The 19,666-nt window shown below is 42.2% G+C and overlaps 1 protein-coding gene across 1 annotated transcript in view; it reads left to right on the top strand.

Annotated features, from left to right (window-relative positions):
• LOC147747765 (regulator of G protein signaling 8-like) overlaps positions 1–19,666 on the top strand; it is a 491,729-nt gene that overhangs the window by 254,473 nt on the left and 217,590 nt on the right. The window contains exon 2 of the mRNA XM_086955586.1: positions 13,054–13,155. Coding sequence (XP_086811712.1) covers positions 13,054–13,155 — 102 coding nt within the window. The remainder of the gene's footprint in view (positions 1–13,053; positions 13,156–19,666) is intronic.

Below are 19,666 nucleotides of genomic sequence, written 5' to 3'. Positions count from 1 at the left end.
GGACCCAATCCTGCAGGAAAAAGTCTATATACTGTCCCACATTTTCTCCACAGCTGTTAATAGCGGAGATGATGGGCCTTCCCGGAATAGGTTTTGTTCCTTTGTGGACCTTGGGAATGAGGTACAGAGACGGCAGAACAGGATGCTCATTGTACATAAATTTAAATTCATCAGCAGATATGAGGCCTTCTCTGCGATATTTCAGAAGCAGTTTGTGCAAAACCTCATTAGCTTTTGAATACTCTTTGTTGTTAGATTTCATATAACATGCCAGATCTTGCAATTGTCTTAATGCCTCAGCAGAGTATTCAGATTTTGGCCAAATAACAATGTTACCCCCCTTATCGGCAGTTTTTATTACAATATTGGGGTTGTCTTTTAACTTTTTCATCAGTTCAAAGTATTTAGCCCGTTGCACATTGTACTTCTTTTTCTTTTGATTGTTAGTTTTTTTGTACAAATCCTTGATGTCAGCAATTACACAATCCTGAAAAACATCTACTGCATCTTTTGCCATGATCGGGACAAAATCAGATTTACCTTTGAATGGTGTGATTCCAGCACCTTTGTGAGCCACATGAATTTTTTCCAATCTTTTTTGTGTGCTGGTTTCGTCGTCATTGATCAAGGGTTGAGAGTTGGTAGCATTGTCTAAATCATTTATGTCGAGAAATAGTGGTACATCAGAGGCAGTAAGTTGTGCCATGCTTTCAATATTGTTCATGCCAGTGTTAGTGTCTTTGTTAGAAGAGGATTTTAATTTTTGAAGTGCAAAGAATTTTTTCAATTTAAGTTTTCGGATGAAACGATATACATCTACTCTAGTGGGCGCATATTTAAAATTCTGTTCAGGGCAGAAATTGAGACCCAATAGTAGAAGTTGCTGCTCCGCCTTTGTTAAGGTTACATCCGACAAATTGACAATGGATAGATTTAATTCTGTTTTTTCTTCTACCATGTCTGATTTGTTTTCTTGTTGTTGTTCCATCCTCCTTTCTTTGCATTTCCTTCTCCTTTCCCGTCTTTTTTTGTTTCTGCGGTTGTTGTTGTGTTCTTTTGGCGTGGTCGCAAAGTGCGCAACCTTTCCTCCACTAAAAAACCCATCTCCTCATCTACTTCAAAAATGGGTAATGGGAGGCCAGTATATATATATACATTACTTAAGAATCTCTCGCCTCTATATCCCTCACGGCGGAGTCACGGCACAGCAATAGGTAAGGCTTTTCAAAATGATTTTTTATTCACACACCATGTGCAAAGATACCGTGCAGAAAATTGGACGGCCTACGTGTTTCGGCTACTCCTAGCCTTCCACTGGACCACAGAGTCCCTGGAGTCTAGACCATTTTTGAAGTGCTATGTGCAATACCCTTTTTCCCTTTCCATTGCTCCTCTAGACTGTCAACCTTGCTTACAGTTCGAGGCAGCATAGTGGTCGCCATTTTCTTATTCCATTACAGTAAAGTACTAAATATCACAATACTTACAAAGTACACATTAAACATCCAAAATCAAAAAACTTTCTCTGCATGTTGGCCGTCCAGGAGATGGGAACATATAGGAGAATATGTCAGACAACTCATAAAGTCATGGTGAAGTACATCAAAAATTAATGATTGTCCTTCATTACATTGTTCTATATTTCTTCATTTGTTGCCTTCCATTATGTTACCAAAAAAGAAGAAAGAGAGGGAGGGGAGAGAAGGGAAGAGATGGGGTTGGGAAGAGAAGAAGAATGGGGAAGGAAAGGAGAGAAGAAAGAGGCAAAAGGTTTTGTTCCAATGATTGGATCAGGGTTCTATTTCCATATCTCCGTGGATATAACTTCAATTCACAGTGAATTAGAGTCTGTCTTTTTTCCACCAAAGTTTTTCTGTCCCATGGCGGACCTTTCCAGTTCTTGATTATCTTGTATAATATGTTACAATATTTAAAAGTTTTTATATCCCAAATAGGGGTTCCAATTTTGGGTACTTCCCTCTTTTAGTTGGAATATTTACACTTCTTCATGTTAACACCTTGCCTGCTCATAACGTGCTCCGGGGCTCATGACGATCTCAGCTCATCATGGGCCGTGGAACGCTCAGGTGCGGGAGAATTCCCCTGCTGTGCTGAGCGTTCCACGGCAGCCAATGCACCTGTGACGAGCTGAGCTCGTCATGAGCAAAGGAGCACTGTAGCTCATGGCGATGCGGGCACTGTGCGCGCCCCCCACACCCCCAGCACAGTGTGGGAATTACCCCCACAGCGAAGGGGTTAAGTACATTTCTATTTTGTAACTAATTTCCCTGTCCCTTCATTGTTCAATTTGCCTTCTTTTTTCTGGTCAACATGCTGTTTTTTTCTACAACTTTACACCTATATATAATTATATACAGATTTCCTTAAGTTCGGAGTTCAAATCTTTCTAAGTTCTTTTCTTTATTCATTCACCTTTTCTCCTGTTTATTTGTACCAGTCACTATTTACAATTGTACAAACAGTTCTGCATCTTGATTGTGTCCATATGTATATTCTGTCCCTATTCCCAGGATCATTCTTGATTCAAGTTTACGTAGTTGTTGTGTACGATCTACCTCTCTTTCTGATGGTTTACCGAATTTGATCCCTGAGTATTTCAGTAGGTCGGGGTTGCTCTGATGACAATCGGTAAGCGAGTTACACTCTCATACTCTCCTGTTGTTGTTGTTGTTTTCGTCATCCTGCCACTTCCTGGTACTAAGAGGTCAGATCTGTTTTTTAGTTCCATCCTTGATTTTGCTGTTTCGATGACTTCAGCTGGATAGCCTCTTTACAGGAACCGTATGCTCATTTCTTCTATTTCTTTTTCCAGGTCGTTCTTCTCCGAGCAATTTCTTTTAGCTCGTAGCATTTGTCCATAAGGAATGCTCCATTTTAGTTTCACTGCATGCCCGCTCTTAGCATGAAGCATGCTATTACAAGATGTTGGTTTTCTGTGCATTTTAGTACACAGACGGTCTTTTTTCACGAACACCTCTACATCCAGGAATACCACATTCGTTGAGCTGATGATGATTGTGAAGTGTAGATTGTATTTATTCATTTCCAACGAATCAATAAATATCTGGAGCTCTTCCTCATTTCCATCCCAGATGACAAATAGGTTGTCAATAAAATGACACCAAAGCTTGATTTTCAAGTGTTTTTTCAGTTCTTGGTCCGCCACCTCATTCTCCCAGGTGGCCATCAACAGGTTTGCATATGTTGGGGCAAAAGATGTCCCCATTGCCGTCCCCTGCTTCTTCAGGTACACGTCCCCCAAGAAGAGAAAGGCATTGTGGGTTAAACAGTAGATCAGCATGTCTATTAGCATTCCAGAGTGTTCCAAATGGCTCACCGATCTTGTTTGCAAGATCTATTTGATGGCCCTGATTCCATCCTCGTGGCGTATTGATGTATAAAGCGAGGCAACATCTATCGTTGTCATCAGATAGGTTGTCTTCCATTCAATTCCTGAGATTTCGTTCAGAAAGTCCATTGTGTCCCTCAGATACGAGGGTAGTGATGTTACATAGTTCATTAGAAATACATCAATGAACCTTGACGTGGTCTCCAGTAGTGATCCTATTGAACTTACAATTGGTCTTCCGGGTGGTTTTGAGAGAGCTTTATGTACTTTTGGTAAAAAGTATATAGTGGCTGTGATGGGATTATCTGTTTTTAGGTATGAATATTCGTCGAAGTCGATCAAACCTTTGTCCTTCCACCCCAACAGTAATGAATGGCATTCCTCTGTCCATTCTTCCATTGGTTTCTTTTTCAGTGGTTCATAATGATCGTTATTGCTAAGTTGTGGTTTAGCTTCAGTGATGTAGTCCATTAGATTCTGCACAACTACATTTCCCCCTTTGTCCGAGGCCTTTATTATAATAGTTGGATCGTTTCTTAAATCTGACATTGCTAGGTATTCCTTTGGTGAGAGGTTGTTTCCTTTTGATACACCATTTTGGATGTTATTGTGTTTCCCAGAAATTCTTGTTATCTCCTCCACCATGATTTCGTGAAAGCGGTCCACCTTATATCCTGGCGGTAGCTGTGGGCAGAATCGTGATTGTTTCTTCAGCTTACTTCCACCCCCACTGTTTGTGGGTATGCCAGATTGGTTACAAAACTCAATGTCTAGTTGGAGTAAATTCTCATTAGTTGTTGGGTTAGATGATGTGGCATCCCCACTTGGCATTAGTGCCCTCATTGCTGGTAAATCCATTTGGGTGATTGGGGACAAATTGCTTTTTTCACCCAAGTGTTCTGATTTCCGGGGCTTTTTCTCAGAAAAGTATTTTTTTCGATCCGGGCATTAGGTACATCCATGTTTTTGTTTGGGCAAAAAGATAGTCCTCTATTCAATAGTTTGAGATGCATATCTGAAAGTTTTTTACTAGATAGGTTGATGACTATGTTATCCGTACTTGCTGTTTTTCTCTTTTTCAATCTTACTTTTTCTTTCCTCTGCCTATCTTTGTTTTTATTCCTCCTTCTGCCCCTTCTGGTAGTTGTTTTGTTTGGGGTTTTGATTGTTCTCTCCCCCATATCTTCGCTCTGCCTCTTCCCTGCTGTCGCGTGATCATTTGGGCCAGCTGCATCTCCCCGCGAAAATCCAATGGCATGGTTGTTGTTTCCTCATCCGCTGAGCTAATTTCTGAGCAGTCTACCACATCCACATTCTCTGTTCCTGCATTTTTATCCATTACCAACCACATATGTATATCTGAATAAAAGAATGCTGGTTAAAGCAAATACTGGGTCTGATTTGGAGAGCTCCTCAAACCGGGGAGAGATTGTTTTGCATATATATATATATATATATATATATATATATATATATATATATATACAGGACAAACTCCGAAGCCACTTCCAATCGCGTAGATTATTATTATATCTGATTTTGTAGAGCGCTCAGCTACCCGTAGGTTTCCCGGCGCTAAGAAAACAGAAGTAAGAGAGGACAACGGAAGATAAGGAATCGGTTATAGAGAAAACAACCAGGTTTTCACACCTTTGCGGAATTTGATGTAAGATGTTTCAGACCGCAGAGGGATGGGAAGTGAGTTCCAGAGCGCAGGTGCCAGGTGGGAGAACGAACGTCCGCCGACTCTGGCACGCTTGAAGCGGGGAACAGAGAATCTGCAGTGAGTGGAAGACCTAAGGGTGCGAGAGGGACAATATTGCTGGACTAAGGTGGAGAGATAGTGGGGGGCTTGTCCAGCTTTGATGCGATGCATAAAGCAAAGTGCTTTAAATTTGGTCCTAGCTTCTATGCGCAACCAGTGAAGGCTACGCAGGGAAGAAGAGACTGAGGTTGTTCTCGGGAGATTACAGAGTAGACGGGCAGCCATGTTCTGAACTACTTGGAGCTTCCTGGTAACCTCCTTACAGGCACCCAGAAGGAGTACGTTGCCGGAGTCCAGCCGCGATGTCACTAGGGCCTGGACCACTGACTTCTGGGTATCTGGAGGCAACATCCATGTGATCTTCCTCAGCCACCTGATGATGGTGGTACAGGTGGCCGAGACCTTGACCACATGTTGTCTCATGGATAACTGATTATCAAAGAGGACCCCCAGATTGCGTGCTGACGTTGCTGGGACCGGTAAAGGTCCCATTTGCTGAGGCCAATGTTGCGGGCCCCAGAGAGCGGAATCCGGCCCAAACAGGAGAAGCTCTGTTTTATCGCCGTTCAGCTTAAGATTGTTAGATCGGCGAAGCAGGAGACGGTCCACAGGATCAGGTAAAGTGAGTCTATTTTCTTTTTCTTAGGTGAAAAGTAGCAATGACGCGTTTCGGGCTCGGGAGCCCTTGTTCACATGCAGAAAACAACAACCACATTCACTTTTTAAATGCTAAAAGAGAGCCCGCCTCCACACCGTTGCAATGTCGGTCATGTGACTAATAGACATTGAAGATATATTGTCATTCTGTTCCGCAATGTCATGCTTTCTAATTGTGTACATAGAATAGGAATCTCTAATAAGTAATTATAACTGCATAAATGCATAAGTGAACCACATATATTTGTAAAAATACAAAATGACTGATCAAGGGATAAATCCTAAAATGTGTATATAGACAATTGGAATGAGTAAAATTCATTGACATAATACATAGACAGTGAATCAATGGTAAATGTAAAACTGGGTACGGTGCAATTTCTCTTATATATTAAGCAGCATCGATGGTTATTAGGCAAAACTGTGCAAAAAAGGTGTGCAAATATAGTATAAAGTGCTAACTGTATGATAAATATTAAATATAACTATTGAAAACAAAAAATAGGCAATATCCTAATTTCATTATTAAAATCATATACATAACACTATATCATCATCACAGTTAAAAAAGTGCAAAAAGTGATTTTATTTATATATATATACTCCGTGGGGTCTTATTTCAGAAACAAATTTATTTTCTTTTAGTGCTCAGATTTGACGCGTTTCGACGGTCACAACCGTCTTGCTCACAATACAGAAAAACATTACGTCAGTGCTTTTAACATGTCAAGTGCTCATTGGATCATGTGATGGTTTCCCCGTAGTCATGACAACCTGTTTCCCAAGCTCACTGGAAAAATACAGCTCTATCTCTTGTTTATAACACAATCTTTTTGTTTTCAGCTTCTCTTAAATATTTCCGCTGCAAATTAATTACATCAAATTAAATAAAGGACAATTAGAACTCATTGTATATATATATATATATATATATATATATATACATATATATATATATATATATATATATATATATATATATATATATATATATATATATATATATATATATGTACACTTTACAACTCTTCAATAAGTCAGCATGGGGCTGACTTATTGTACAGTGTAGAGAAAACGTATTTATCTATTAGTGATGTCACATTAAATGGGTGAAGGATCTTCAAAGTATACACACATTCCTCCCCCTCTTTTTTATTGAGTATTTTTTTACCAAGCACTTTTTCCAAATTCGTACTCTTTCGTACTTTTTTACCAAGCACTTTTTTTCAAATTCGTACTAGTTTTATAAAGTGACCAACTGTTAATAAATCTCCCAGATGTATCACTCGCGTAATCTTTGAAGAGTTTCAACAAATTCCACTCATGAGGTGCCAGGCACTGAAATCGCCCCAGCTCATCTGAAATTTGAATACGTCAACATACCAGTGTAATAATTTCCCCTGGATGTTTTGATATTTTTTGCTTAATAAACAACCTCTCCAATTAGGAACCGGGCACTAAGAATGCCCCAACTCCTCAATAGCGACCCATATTTCCTGGATGTTTTGTAATGTTTGCTTAAATATTTTTTTTTGCTTAAATAAAAATTGTTTCCAAACAACTTCTCCAATGAAGAAGCAGGGCGCTAAGTATACTCAACTCCTCAAAAGCGACCCGTATACGAGAGCTAGCGTATCGATCACACCGCCTCACGCATTTTACGTCTGGTAGGTGAGCGGTCTAGTTCTCCTTACAGGTGGGAGAGGTAATAATGCATGACTTAACTACCATGAAGTGGTCCTGTGCCAGAAACAAACCTAAAATCAGTGCATCGGCCCCGGAACACATCCTGTTCCTGCGGACTCCGGAGTAGGTGGCAATGCGTGCGAGCACCGAGACAAAGTCAGACCTTTCCTTTTCACGCAGACTTTGTGACTTTAAAGCTATCATGTAATTCTGCAGGATTTAGTCATCTTTTCATTTTTTTACTCTTCCTCAGTGTATGACAATTGGGGCTCACCATTACCGGGAACAGATCGGCAATGAGTATAGCGTAAATAACGTAATTATCAACATGTGATTTACTTATGAGCAATCACACCAGAGGCAATTTCAAGCCCACAGCAAAAATTTACCACTGTTGTTATTGATAATACTGCATGAGCTCGGTGCTTTTCAGCCAGCTCCACGCGGTCACTTGACCCCCGATAATGGTCACTATCACGTATTGACACTGATATTCGACACCCCACGCAGCGCGTAATTCAACCAAAGAGTCTAGGCATGCCCACCAAAGCAGACACAAGAATGCTGGTTGTTGTATGTATAACATGCGTATGAGTGGCATTACACGCGTGCTTGACACTGAATGTTTCTGTAACCACACGGATATTAACATAATTAAATTGGTATAAATATACAAATGAACTACATTTTTATATATTATGTGTTGTATCATCTTGTCCTAAATTCTCTTCACAGGTACACGCTCTGTAGTGGACCAAAATTACGGTCAGTCCACTAAGCATGAAAAGCACACCTTAGCGAGTGTGCAAAAATGCCTTAACACGTGGTCAGAAATCTTTTACCACTCACTTTTTTCACTTTCACTCATATTTATTATAGAGAGGTCCTGAAGAAAGCTCCTTTTAAATGTTTTGATGAGAGCTGAAACATGTAGACGAAAGGATAATTAAGACACAAATTACAAGTCTTGGAATATTATCCACTCTTTGTTTTTAATATACCCTGGGCCACTGAGAATAAAGTAACTATTAGTGAGTTTTCCTGAGGTATTTTTAAACCACACCACTTCATCACTATCAGATAAAACCCCCCAAAAAACAGCTCCACTGTAGTCAGGTGTCGCAACACAGCTGAGTAGCATTCGGCTACTCAGCTGGGAACCCGATGATGAAGCATGATAACAACTAGGTTGGTGTGTGAGGGTTCTTTTAACAAATCCTTGTGGTGCCAGACACTACAGTGTTGACTAGCCACTTACTTGTGAACCGTCTAAGTTGTTTAATTCAGACATGCACAAAAGCCATGTCTTGCTCCTTCTGAGTAGCTACGAAAACTAAGATGTCATTGCTATAAATAAAAGCATTCACAACAGGCTGTATAATACATCAAATGATGTCTTGAAAAAGCTCGGCAAAAGATGACACACCAAAGCTCAGCCGCATGTACCAAAATAGACCAATGTGTTTAGAAAAGGTTGTAATTTACCTACAATCTTCTTCCATTTCCAACGGGTGATATCCTTTGTTTAAGTTGAGACAAAAGAGATCTTTGCACCATTCAATTGGGTTATCATGCCAGCAATATGCTGACCAGGATGTCATTCTCTCTCAATTGCAGCTTTGGTTTGACGCATGTCAATGCATAAGGGCACAGCTCCTTCATTGTCCTTTTTAGGCATTACCACAATGGGACAGACCTAAGGAGTTGGCCCAGTGGATCACTTTGTTATGTCATGCTTGAGTAAGGAATCAAGTTCTTTTTCATTAGCTTCTTGCAACTGAAAAGCAACTCTTCTGTGCCTTTGAGAAACAGGATGAACATTTTATTTATATGTAACTGTACTTTTATAGTCTTGAATAAAGACCTAGCCCATGAAATAACAAAAGAACTGACTTACTTTTTCATGATGCACATTCATGTTGTAGTTCACAGAGATCAGTCACATATCGGCAGCTGGTGTTAAAACTGAGCAGGCAGGCACTTGAAGTGGTACCTTGAAGTACATGAATGGACACTTGTACCTTTGTTTTCTTGTGCTTCATTACAGCCACCCATGATCCTTGAATTTTCAGTGGCACTGATGCAGCCCGCATATAGACTTTAATTTTCGATAGTGTAAAATGTGGCAACTGAAGCAGTTTATGGTATTTCTCCTCTAGCATTATGTTTATTGAAGCAGCACTATCAATGAAGAAAGGTTTTGAACATCTATTTATTTTCAATGTGATCTTCAGACAATGTTTAAATGTATTTAGTGTTTTTCTTGCCAACTTTTCTTTATCTGGTGTTTTTCTTCACATTCGACCAGTACTACATGTGCACGTCTCTCTGGTATAAACATTGACATCCCACTACTATCATCGTCACTTTCACTGGAAACTGACGCTGAGTAATTCTTTGACAATAATTTATATGATGATCAACCTTGTTTGGTGCTGATTTGTCTCAGTTGGTTATGCCAATTGGCCTGATGGGCGTGCATCGAATGCTGCTTGTGGAGAGTGTGGGTGGCCATTTTGTTTTCGTGGCATGATGCACTAGCTTTCTCATTTGACCTACACACTGTCACAGAATGGTTCACTTTACCTCAGCCGTTGCAAATCTGTCCGATAGCAGGACTCTTTCCTCCATGTGGAAACGAATGTCCACACCTGAAGCACAACTTCTCTTTTTTGGGAGACACTGCTCGGTGTCTCTCTGCCTTTTGCCTTAGCTTTCCTTTCCTGCTCGTGACTGATTCACTCTGGACAACTCTAGCCTCAATGTCAGCTCTCTCCTCAGCACTAGCAGCTGCAAGAACTCCCTTGAAGCTAAGAGTCTCTTTTAACATTTGTCTTCTAAATGAATCTGACATATATCCATCAGTGACTCAGAGACATATATCTTCCTAATAATTAAACTTGTTAAATTTACAGTGCTTGATGAACTTATCCAGTCTCTCCACAAATTGTTTGCTGGTTTCACCCACTTTCTGCTTTTCCTGCCTAAACATGTATCTTTCATAGTCTGCATTCTGCATTGGATTGAATTTGAAATTTAAGGCTGTTTTGATTTGATCATTCATAATTGAATCAATTGTGGTATTTTCTTTATGACGTCTTTTACACCATTTCCAGCAACATTTTTGAAGTACTCAATAATCTTTTTGTCGTCACTGACATTGATTGCATCAGTGAAACCTTCAAATGCCTCTAGCCACGCAGTCCATCGATTTCCAATATTATGTTTCTTGGCGGGATCAAATGTGGAGGGCGTTTATTCGGAAAGCTGCTGCATTTTAACCATTCATTAGATTTGCTGAACCTGAGGGAGGAGTGTTTAGTGACACTGTCTGTTATCAACCAGAACTTTTTGCTGTCACTGCTATCCTGGAGGTGCTGTGCTGTGCTGGCCTCTAATTCATCTTTGACCATCAGTGGAACCTTGACCTCCCTCAGGGACTCCATTTGAATCCTTTCATTTGGTGGACATCTTTGAAGTTGTTCTGAGCCACCGCCCAGCAGCTTTCGTGGCTCGCTGCTTTGGATAAGGAGTGCTCCTTAAACACAACCCCGATGCCTCTTCTGGGGTTGCGGCACCTGGAACCGAGGTCAAAGAATTCCCTCGATGTAAGTTGTGGTGAGTAACCAATCTCTATTACATTTGAAACACCTGTCCGACCTTTGCCTGGCAGCGCTTAATATCTTAGTTTTAGCTTGCTCTTGGCTGTCTATTTGGTTTTGAACTTTCAAGCTTATTCGCATCTGCTTTTAGTGTTATCACTCCGTATAATGTATTATATCATGTTGCGTAGCAGTGCATTACCTTTATTTGCAGCCTTCTCATTAAGTTTTTGGCCATCAACATATAGATTTCTCACCAAAGCCTCTGTTATTTTCAAATGCTTTATGCAGGCTGAGGTCGTGCTGTAACTTCACATATGCCACTGTCGATTCAGCACTTCGACTGCAGCACATGTGGCAAGCAGTTTCCTTGACCCCTGCAAACTCTCTGGGAGAGCACTGTCAATCTTTGGGATTCTTGTCCCTTACTCATACCCAGTTGTAGAGTTTTCCCAGCACATGCACTCATGAACTCATAATTATTCATCAGAGTGTAAACTCGAACTTTATATTCTAAACCGGCCTTCTCTCCCCAACAATGAAACGTTCAAGTAATCAGTCTACGGAGTCCATCGGGAGCCAAAAAGATTCTTTCCCTGCTAACTCACTATAACAGTGCTAGAAAAAAGCATAACCAAATAATCCTATTTGCTTCACTCACTATCCTAGCGTAAAGGTTAGACGAGGCTGATGCAAAAGTATAAGACAATGTATAGGCTATTTGTCCAGAATGAGGTTTATTTCAGTCGCCACGTATATATTAATAATAATAATAAACTTGAATTTGTAAAGCCCACAGCTACCTCTGAAGTGGTTTCTCGACGCGGGGGCCCTTGGGAAGATTAAGCGAGCTATTGCCAAGAGTCACATGGTGCTGGGCTGATCTGCCGCCGGCGATCGAACCGTGAACCCCATGGTCCGGAGTCAGGCACCCTGGCCGTTGCACCACACCTCTTTCACAACTAATATCAGACACTAAGCCAGTAACAAAGTCAACTATACCAGATCAAGGAAGATTTAACCTTTGGATCTCGGGAGCTGATTCAAGAAAAGTTCCAAGTTGCCTGGTTGTTTGAAAATGAATGGGTTCCTTAATTGTTTTTGGAACGTTTAAAGATTGGCAGAGGATGCTAAAATGGTGATCAAAAGCAATGTATCTAAATTTCAGAGGATTTAGATCCCTTGTGCTGTGCAAATTGTTTCACCCATTGCCTCTTTGGTGGGTGTTTTGTATGTTGTGTTTGTGTACAAACTTGCAAGATATTCATGTTTGACAGTCCATCATTTTTGCGTTTCCAGTTTATGATGGATTATTAGTCTCAAAACCGAGGCTAGCCTTAATTCTGTGTGATCTATGACAAAGTATTTCTTTCATACACTTTGTTAGTTAAAATGAACGGGGGTTTTCTCGATATTGGAAAGGTTTTTTCCTGTAATGTGGATACTTTCATATGACTGTACAGAGCCCGCAGGCGAGCTAGAGAGTCGTACTCAAAGACAGGTCGGGTCAATGTTTTTGAAGGTCTGTTTATTTTGCATTGGGAATAGCTGGTCTTGTGAGTACTTTAACCCCTCCCATGCTGGTGACGAACCCCAGCCGTCACGCCCCACGGTGGGCGTGTGCTGATGACGGCTGGAGTTCGTCATGACCCCGCCCTGTTCTTTTGTTTACTGCACAGTGGTAAAATCGCTGCCTCAGCGAAGGGGTTAAAAGTGCATGTCAATGGGAGACAGAGTAATTGACACTTGTTATATACATTCTCAATAATGGATAGAAGAAAAATCATCAAATATCAATCTGAAAAAGATCATAAATTAGAAACACTTGTGTTGCAGCATGCTAGAAGATTTGAGATCTAGTGAATTTTGAATCTGAATTGTGGTAGCAGCTATAGGTGATCTTGCTGAGTGGAGAGCTGTTCATTTGAAGTGGTGTTCACTGACTATATGTCTTTCTCTGGTGTTGTCTCCAGGGGGAGTGGAATGAGGACTCGCCTGGGATGCCTCTCACACAAGACCGACTCCTGCAGCGACTTCTCCGCAATCCTGCTTGAGAAACCAAGCCGAGCTCTAAAGTGAGTGTCATTGAATTGGATGAGAATATCAACTGTTGCAACTGTGCTTGGAATCGGGATATATCCGGGGACCTTTATTAAAAGAGATTCATTACTTTGAAAAGCTCAGGAACCCATACCCACTTCTGCTACCCAATAAGATAACGCTAATTGTACAAACTGTGAGAAATGGAATCTATATCCTTAACTAGTTTGTGAAGCCTAAAATCTAAACAATTGTATGTATAAATGAGAAAGAAGTAGTGATGAAGGTTATGTTTCTGAGCAGCTGAAGTATGCTGCAGGAACAGATGCATATCTTCAAGAGCAAATCAGATCTTTTTACACATCAATGCGCAGCATTCGTAAACGTGGCTTTAAATATGATGTTTTGAAATGATTTAACATAATTTACTACAATTATAGAAATGACCTTTTAAAAAAACACTATTTTGTTGTAAGTCAATTTGCTATACTGTCTAATATTGCCTTCTTGACTGTCCTCATTCTAAGGCCTCTGGAAGGGCAATTCTGAAATAGCCATGGCTTAAGCAGTTTGCGTAACAAGACTTTTGCGCGGATGATCTATGGGAGGGGAGGGAGTTCTACAGCTTGGCAACATAAAAGACCGTCCTCCCATCTCGATCTTCTGATAGACTGGCATTTGGCAAGGAGGGCATAGAGGAGCGAAGAGTTCACTCAGGGACATAGGAAGAAATCGGGGGAACCGGTGATAAGCGGCCCAGTGTTAAGAAAGGCCCTATGAGTACTGGAAGAGCTTTACACTTAATACTTTCAGCTTATGGAAGACAAAGCAGAGATTTGAAACTATGCGTCCGCAGGGGAGGGCAAGGGGGGGCACTTGCCCCCCCCCCCCCGGAACACCGGTCCGTCGCTATTAACAGCCCCCACAGTGGTGTTTGTCTGCAGGGCCGTCAATTTTAAAAGCGTAAGAAAGCGCTTAATGACGGTCCTGCTTGATGAGCGGGAAAACTGCTGCTGATGGGCAAGAGAGAAGGTCCGGGCCTGGCTACTTCCACAGCTTGAAGCAGAGGCCACCTAGAGTCAAATTCCGGGGGGGTGCGGGGTTCACATTTTTCAAGCTAAGGAAGAGTGGAGCTGCAGCCAGTGGCCCTAGGAAGGGGTGAAAACCATCAAAGCCTCATTAATGCCGGCACCGAATTACACAATCCGCCCAGAGATGCAATGGGTGTGTCTGCCTGTTTATTGCGAGATCAATTGGAAAGTCCTTCTGTGCACTCGTGAATTATTCGTACTCAAGCTATATTCCTTTCTTTTGTTGGTGCTACTACATCCTGGTACCTAGTCTTTAGGTGCCCTTTCGTATACCATATCGTGTGTGGTGCAGACACTTCTGTACCGATGGATGTGTGCACTTTTCAGCGAACATTAACGTTTCATCAATTTCTTTTCCATGGTAATAATCAGTTTTAACTCTTTTTCAGTTGTCAACAAGATATTTTAATTCATATTTTGGTTTCCATTGTTAACTGTTGTTATACGTTTTTTAATATAGCCATTATTTCTAAACTAAAATAATGCTAGTATTAAAAAACGTATAACAACAGTTAACAATAGAAACCAAAATATGAATTACAATATTTTGTTGAAAACTGAAAAAGAGTTAAAACTGAACAGAAGTGTCTGCACCACACACGATATGCCTGTTTTTTGCACCATAAGCACTAGCATTACAGAAGGGTCTGCAGATGAGATGGATTAAAGAGTTTACGCCTTGAGCTCCAAAGGGGCAGTCCCTCATGTTCATTGCAGCATCGAGTGTAGCCCCTGGACCACTGTCTGTACTCACTGTCGCCTGCCATGATTCATGAAGGGAAAGCTGTCCCACAGAGAAAACTTTTCTTTTCTGAATCATGTACCAACTGCAGCTCAGTGTTGGTATCAGATCAACGGTTTGCGACTGCCATTGTGTTTGAAAACCATTGATACATGTCATTGTAAATTGCAATTTGAAGATAGCACCCTTTCCACTGCCCCTCCAAATTCTAATATGGAGTAAGATGCAGAACCCCTTTTGTCAATCATGAAGGTTATACACAACTCTAAAAAGGGGTTTTGCAGTAGGAACCACTGTGATGCTGCAAATTGTAAGCTTTATGACCACAACATCCTTTTGTATTTGAGGGCACTAGTTATTTAGATAAAGCTGGATGTGCAGTGAAAGGAATGACGTTGCAAATGAGTAGTGCCTTTAATGCTCTGGAAATGCTAGGATCTCCAATCTACCTCTCTACCTCTGTCTCTCTACCTCTCTCTCTCTACCTTTCTCTCTACCTCTCTCTCTCTACCTTTCTCTCTACCTCTCTCCCTCTACCTCTACCTCTCTCTCTACCTCTCTACCTCTCTCTCGCTACCTCTACCTCTCTCTCTACCTCTCTCTCTACGTCTCTCTTTACCTCTACCTCTACCTACCTCTCTACACCTCTCTACCTCTCACTATCTCACTCTCGCTATCTCTTCCTTTCTCTCTCTACCTCTCTCTCTCTCTAACTCTCTATCTCTCTCTCTCTACCTCTACCTCTCTCTCTACCTCTCTCTCTACCTCTCTCACTCTCTACCTCTCCCTCTCTATGTTCTCTCACTCTCTACCTCTCTCTCTACCTCTCTCTCTCCACCTCTCTCTCTACCTCTCTACCTCTACCTCTCCCTCCACCTCTCTCTCTCTACCTCTCTCTCTCTACCTCTTTCTCTCTACCTCTCTCTCTCTCTCTCTACCTCTACCCCTCTCTCTACCTCTCTCTCTCTACCTCCACTTCTCTCTCTCTACCTCTCTCTCTACCTCTCTACCTCTACCCCTCTCTCTACCTCCGTACCTCTACCTCTCTCTCTACCTCTCTCTCTACTTCTCTCTCCCTACCTCTCTCTCTCCCTACCTCTACCTCTCTCTCTCTCTGCCTCTCTCTCTCTCTCTACCACTCTCTCTCTCTCTCGACCTCTACCTCTCTACCTCTCTCTACCTCTCTCTCTCTCTCTACCCCTCTCTCTCTCTCTACCTCGACCTCTCTCTCTACCTCTCTCTACCTCTCTCTCTCTCTACCCCTCTCTCTCTCTCTATACCTCTCTACCTAAACCTCTCTCTCTACCTCTCTCTCTCTACCTCTACCTCTACCTCTCTCGCTCTACCTCTCTCTCTCTACCTCTCTCTCTCCCCTCTCTCCCTACCTCTACCTCTCTCGCTCTACCTGTCTCTCTACCTCTCTCTCTAACCCTCTCTCTGCCTCTCTACCTTTCTCTCTACTGACGTAAATAATTAATTTACTCTCTTAATTTCTATGCAGGTAAGTACTTAATCAATAATAACTCAATCGGAAAGAAAGAAAACAGAGTCCGTGGTGTTAGAGTTCATAGGGGTTTTATTCCTCAAAAAGGAATGGTCTTAGACCAGGATATCATGTTCTGACCACCACAAGGGTGTCAGAAGGGATAGAGTGAGCGCGCTACAATTTATTGACAATACATAGCTTATATACTTAATTCATGTCATACTAAACAGTCATAATGGGCGTAACAGCTGAGAGAAGACAAGATAACAGTATACACGTGTTACAAGTACGTAATCAGAAGGCGTGAACTAGAGGTGTGTGCTAGAAACGTCACAGGTAGGTGTCACAAAAGGGTGGCACTAACAGAAATGTTGCAATGTCAGCAGAAATCGGAAGCTTGGATGCGCGCGCAGCTGCATGACGTGTGATTGACGTGAAGCTGGAGGGTGCAGGGGGCTTGACATTTACACTGACGGAAAGAGACAGAAGTCTGGCATGTCAGATCAACTTGTGCTTCTATCATATCTGATATCTGGTGTTTTAGGAACTAAGCTATCTGGGCGGAAAGGTCTCTAGGGCCGAAGCTATTCTATACTGACTGTGAGTGCGTACATAAGCGCCTGAGTGTCTGTATGAGAAGCGTGGGGGCATGGGCCTTCCATGGAAGCATGGCAACAGAAGCTATGAATTACTTGCACAGAGACAGGTCGGCCCTTTGGCCCTGTAGCTGAAGAGGGATGTTTACTGAAGCTAGCAGGCAGGAATGTATTTTCGGGGAGCGGAACAGATAACTCGAAGGTTATAGTCAATCTTGGCAGGCAGCAGGCTGGGCTGAGCGCGAGGGGCCGCGCTGAAAGTAAGTCAGAGTTCACGGGTGCAGAGGCAGCCTGGGCAGAGGCCCTTGGAGTCAGAAGCCAGAAAAGGGGCTCGGGTAGCAGAAATTCAGGGCCTGCTCAACTAGAGCTGAAAAACGTGGAAGTACACTACAAAAAGACGTTGGCATAGCATACTTAGGAACGGACCATTCAACCCATTCAGGGTGGGTCTGAAAGAGGACATGTTGACGTTAGACGCAAATGTATTTGCGTCTTCATAGCTGATACAGGAGGGAAGTTACATGCACTTTAACTCGTACATGGAGACGGTGGGGTACGCGCTAGGGAACACAACTTGACCATAAAATTCTATATTTCCTCATTCCCTCCTTGTTCCCTACGGACCCTTCATGATATATCGATCATCATAAATTGATCAGTTTGTTCTTGCAGCATAATTTGTTCATCTCTCTTCCGTTGTCTATTTGAGAGAAAACTGGAATGTTCAATGCACGATGTGGCACACAGTCCACATATCGCCGGCCCACACTGTAGGCACAGGCAGCAGCTGAATACTATGACAAGGCCAAAACCTAGGAAGGATAGGATCTTCCATCCCCAAGCAGTTAACGTTGTCCAGAACCAACCGGACCAAGTCCAGGTGCCTGGATTCTGATGTATCTGATTTGCAATTTTATGCAGACGGGTAATAGCTTGATAGACAGATGGCGCGTTTTGCGGGATGAAAACGCAGCAACTTGACCCGATGACCTTACAGGCTCCACCTCTATCTGCCAAGATGACGTCAATAACAAGACGATTTTGAAGGACTACAACCCGTATAGCAGATTGCTCCTCTGTTAAGTTACCTAAGGCGGAGGCAGTTTCATGTACTACGACTTCAAGTGTTCTAGTTAATCTACGTATTAATTTACTGTTTTGGACAGGTCCTAAAAAGAAAAAGAATCCCTTATTAAAATCAGTGTACTGTTCCCATGCCGTTTCCGTGTAGTCGACAAGGGGGATGTCTCGTCTGGATCTATTCTTTACTAGATTTGTATTTCTATGGTAATCAGGGGGAGCCAGGAAAACAGGTGGCAGAAGGAATGCAATGTAACAGGTACCATCCCAATCTGGAGGCAGACGTATGTATGCGGTATGACCACAAACAAAATAGGAGTGACTGATAGCTTTGAAGGACGATTTACCATGATCACTGAATTCGACCACAGTAGTGCATTTACTATGACCTAAGTGTACTGAACCTTTCTTTCGGACACATAATTCACCAGTGACTGGTAATACTAGCATATGGGGCAGGACTGGTGCAGCCTCGGATTCAACGGTAAGGATCATAAGGCTAATTGTGTAGTTACCTAATCCATATACTTCATTTTCTAGATCTGTTCCTATTCGAGTGGGGAGTCCCTCCTTATCAGGGTAACAGACGTCGAGCAGGACTAAGTTCAAGTTTCCCCAAACCCAGCCCCCATCGAAGATAGCAATATCGGGATCTAAGGAATTAATTATTTTAAACCATGCCCCACAGGAGCCATTGTGAGTGAACGGGTACGGAAAGAGGGGAAGGGCTCCCTTGTAATTCTGGTAGGGAGGGAGTCGGCCACATATCCAGCAGTCTGTAGCATTGTTAGTCTGATGGGAGTGGTGTAACATACTAATGAATGTGTTGTTGCGCAGCGCAAGTCTGTAAGAGAGTTCGTGTAGAGGTAACTTGCTAAAAGTGTGTTCAGCAGAGACATTGTAAACAGATTGTTCACGCCTGAAAATAGGCCAGTAGATAGGTAGCAGAATGCTAGCAACAATAACTAAAATACTTAGAATAAACATGATTAATAGTGTCACTATACAGTGACTACGGAGTGATTTACAATATGCACTTTTCTTAACTTGTCTCTCTCTCTCTCTATCTCGATCTAGGGGATACATGTCAGAAACTATTTAACCGATTCACCTAGGGGAGGACTTAAACAATTAAACTGTCTGACTTGCTAGATCGGAGTTTCGACCTATACTCCTCTTGGGGAGTTTTGTCTCGTTCGGTAACGGTAAAGTCTTTTGGCTCAACACAGTCTTTGGTGGGGGTGGACGAGTCTCGATCAGGTTTCAGTTCACAAAATTTTTTCACATGACTCGTGTGGACCCACCCCTTTCTCCCTTCGATCTTGACGGCGGTCCTCGTGGTGAGAAGGACGGTCTTCGGTGCTTTCCAGCGGGGCTCCAGCGGACTCTTCCTGTCGAAATTTCGGACCAGTACCAGGTCCCCAGGACGGACCTCGTGCGGCTTTACATCAGTGTTGTCAGGGAAGGCTGCGGCAACCTGTGAACGACATGATTGGAGTGCAGACATCAAGGAGGCAAGGTAATCTGTCAACATGTTACAATCAACATCAG

The sequence above is a fragment of the Lissotriton vulgaris genome, chromosome 1_1, assembly GCF_964263255.1.
Source record: "Lissotriton vulgaris chromosome 1_1, aLisVul1.2, whole genome shotgun sequence".
Taxonomy (NCBI): Eukaryota; Metazoa; Chordata; class Amphibia; order Caudata; family Salamandridae; genus Lissotriton; species Lissotriton vulgaris.
Note: the sequence above shows the minus strand (reverse complement) of the source record. Positions and strands in the feature narration are given on the sequence as shown.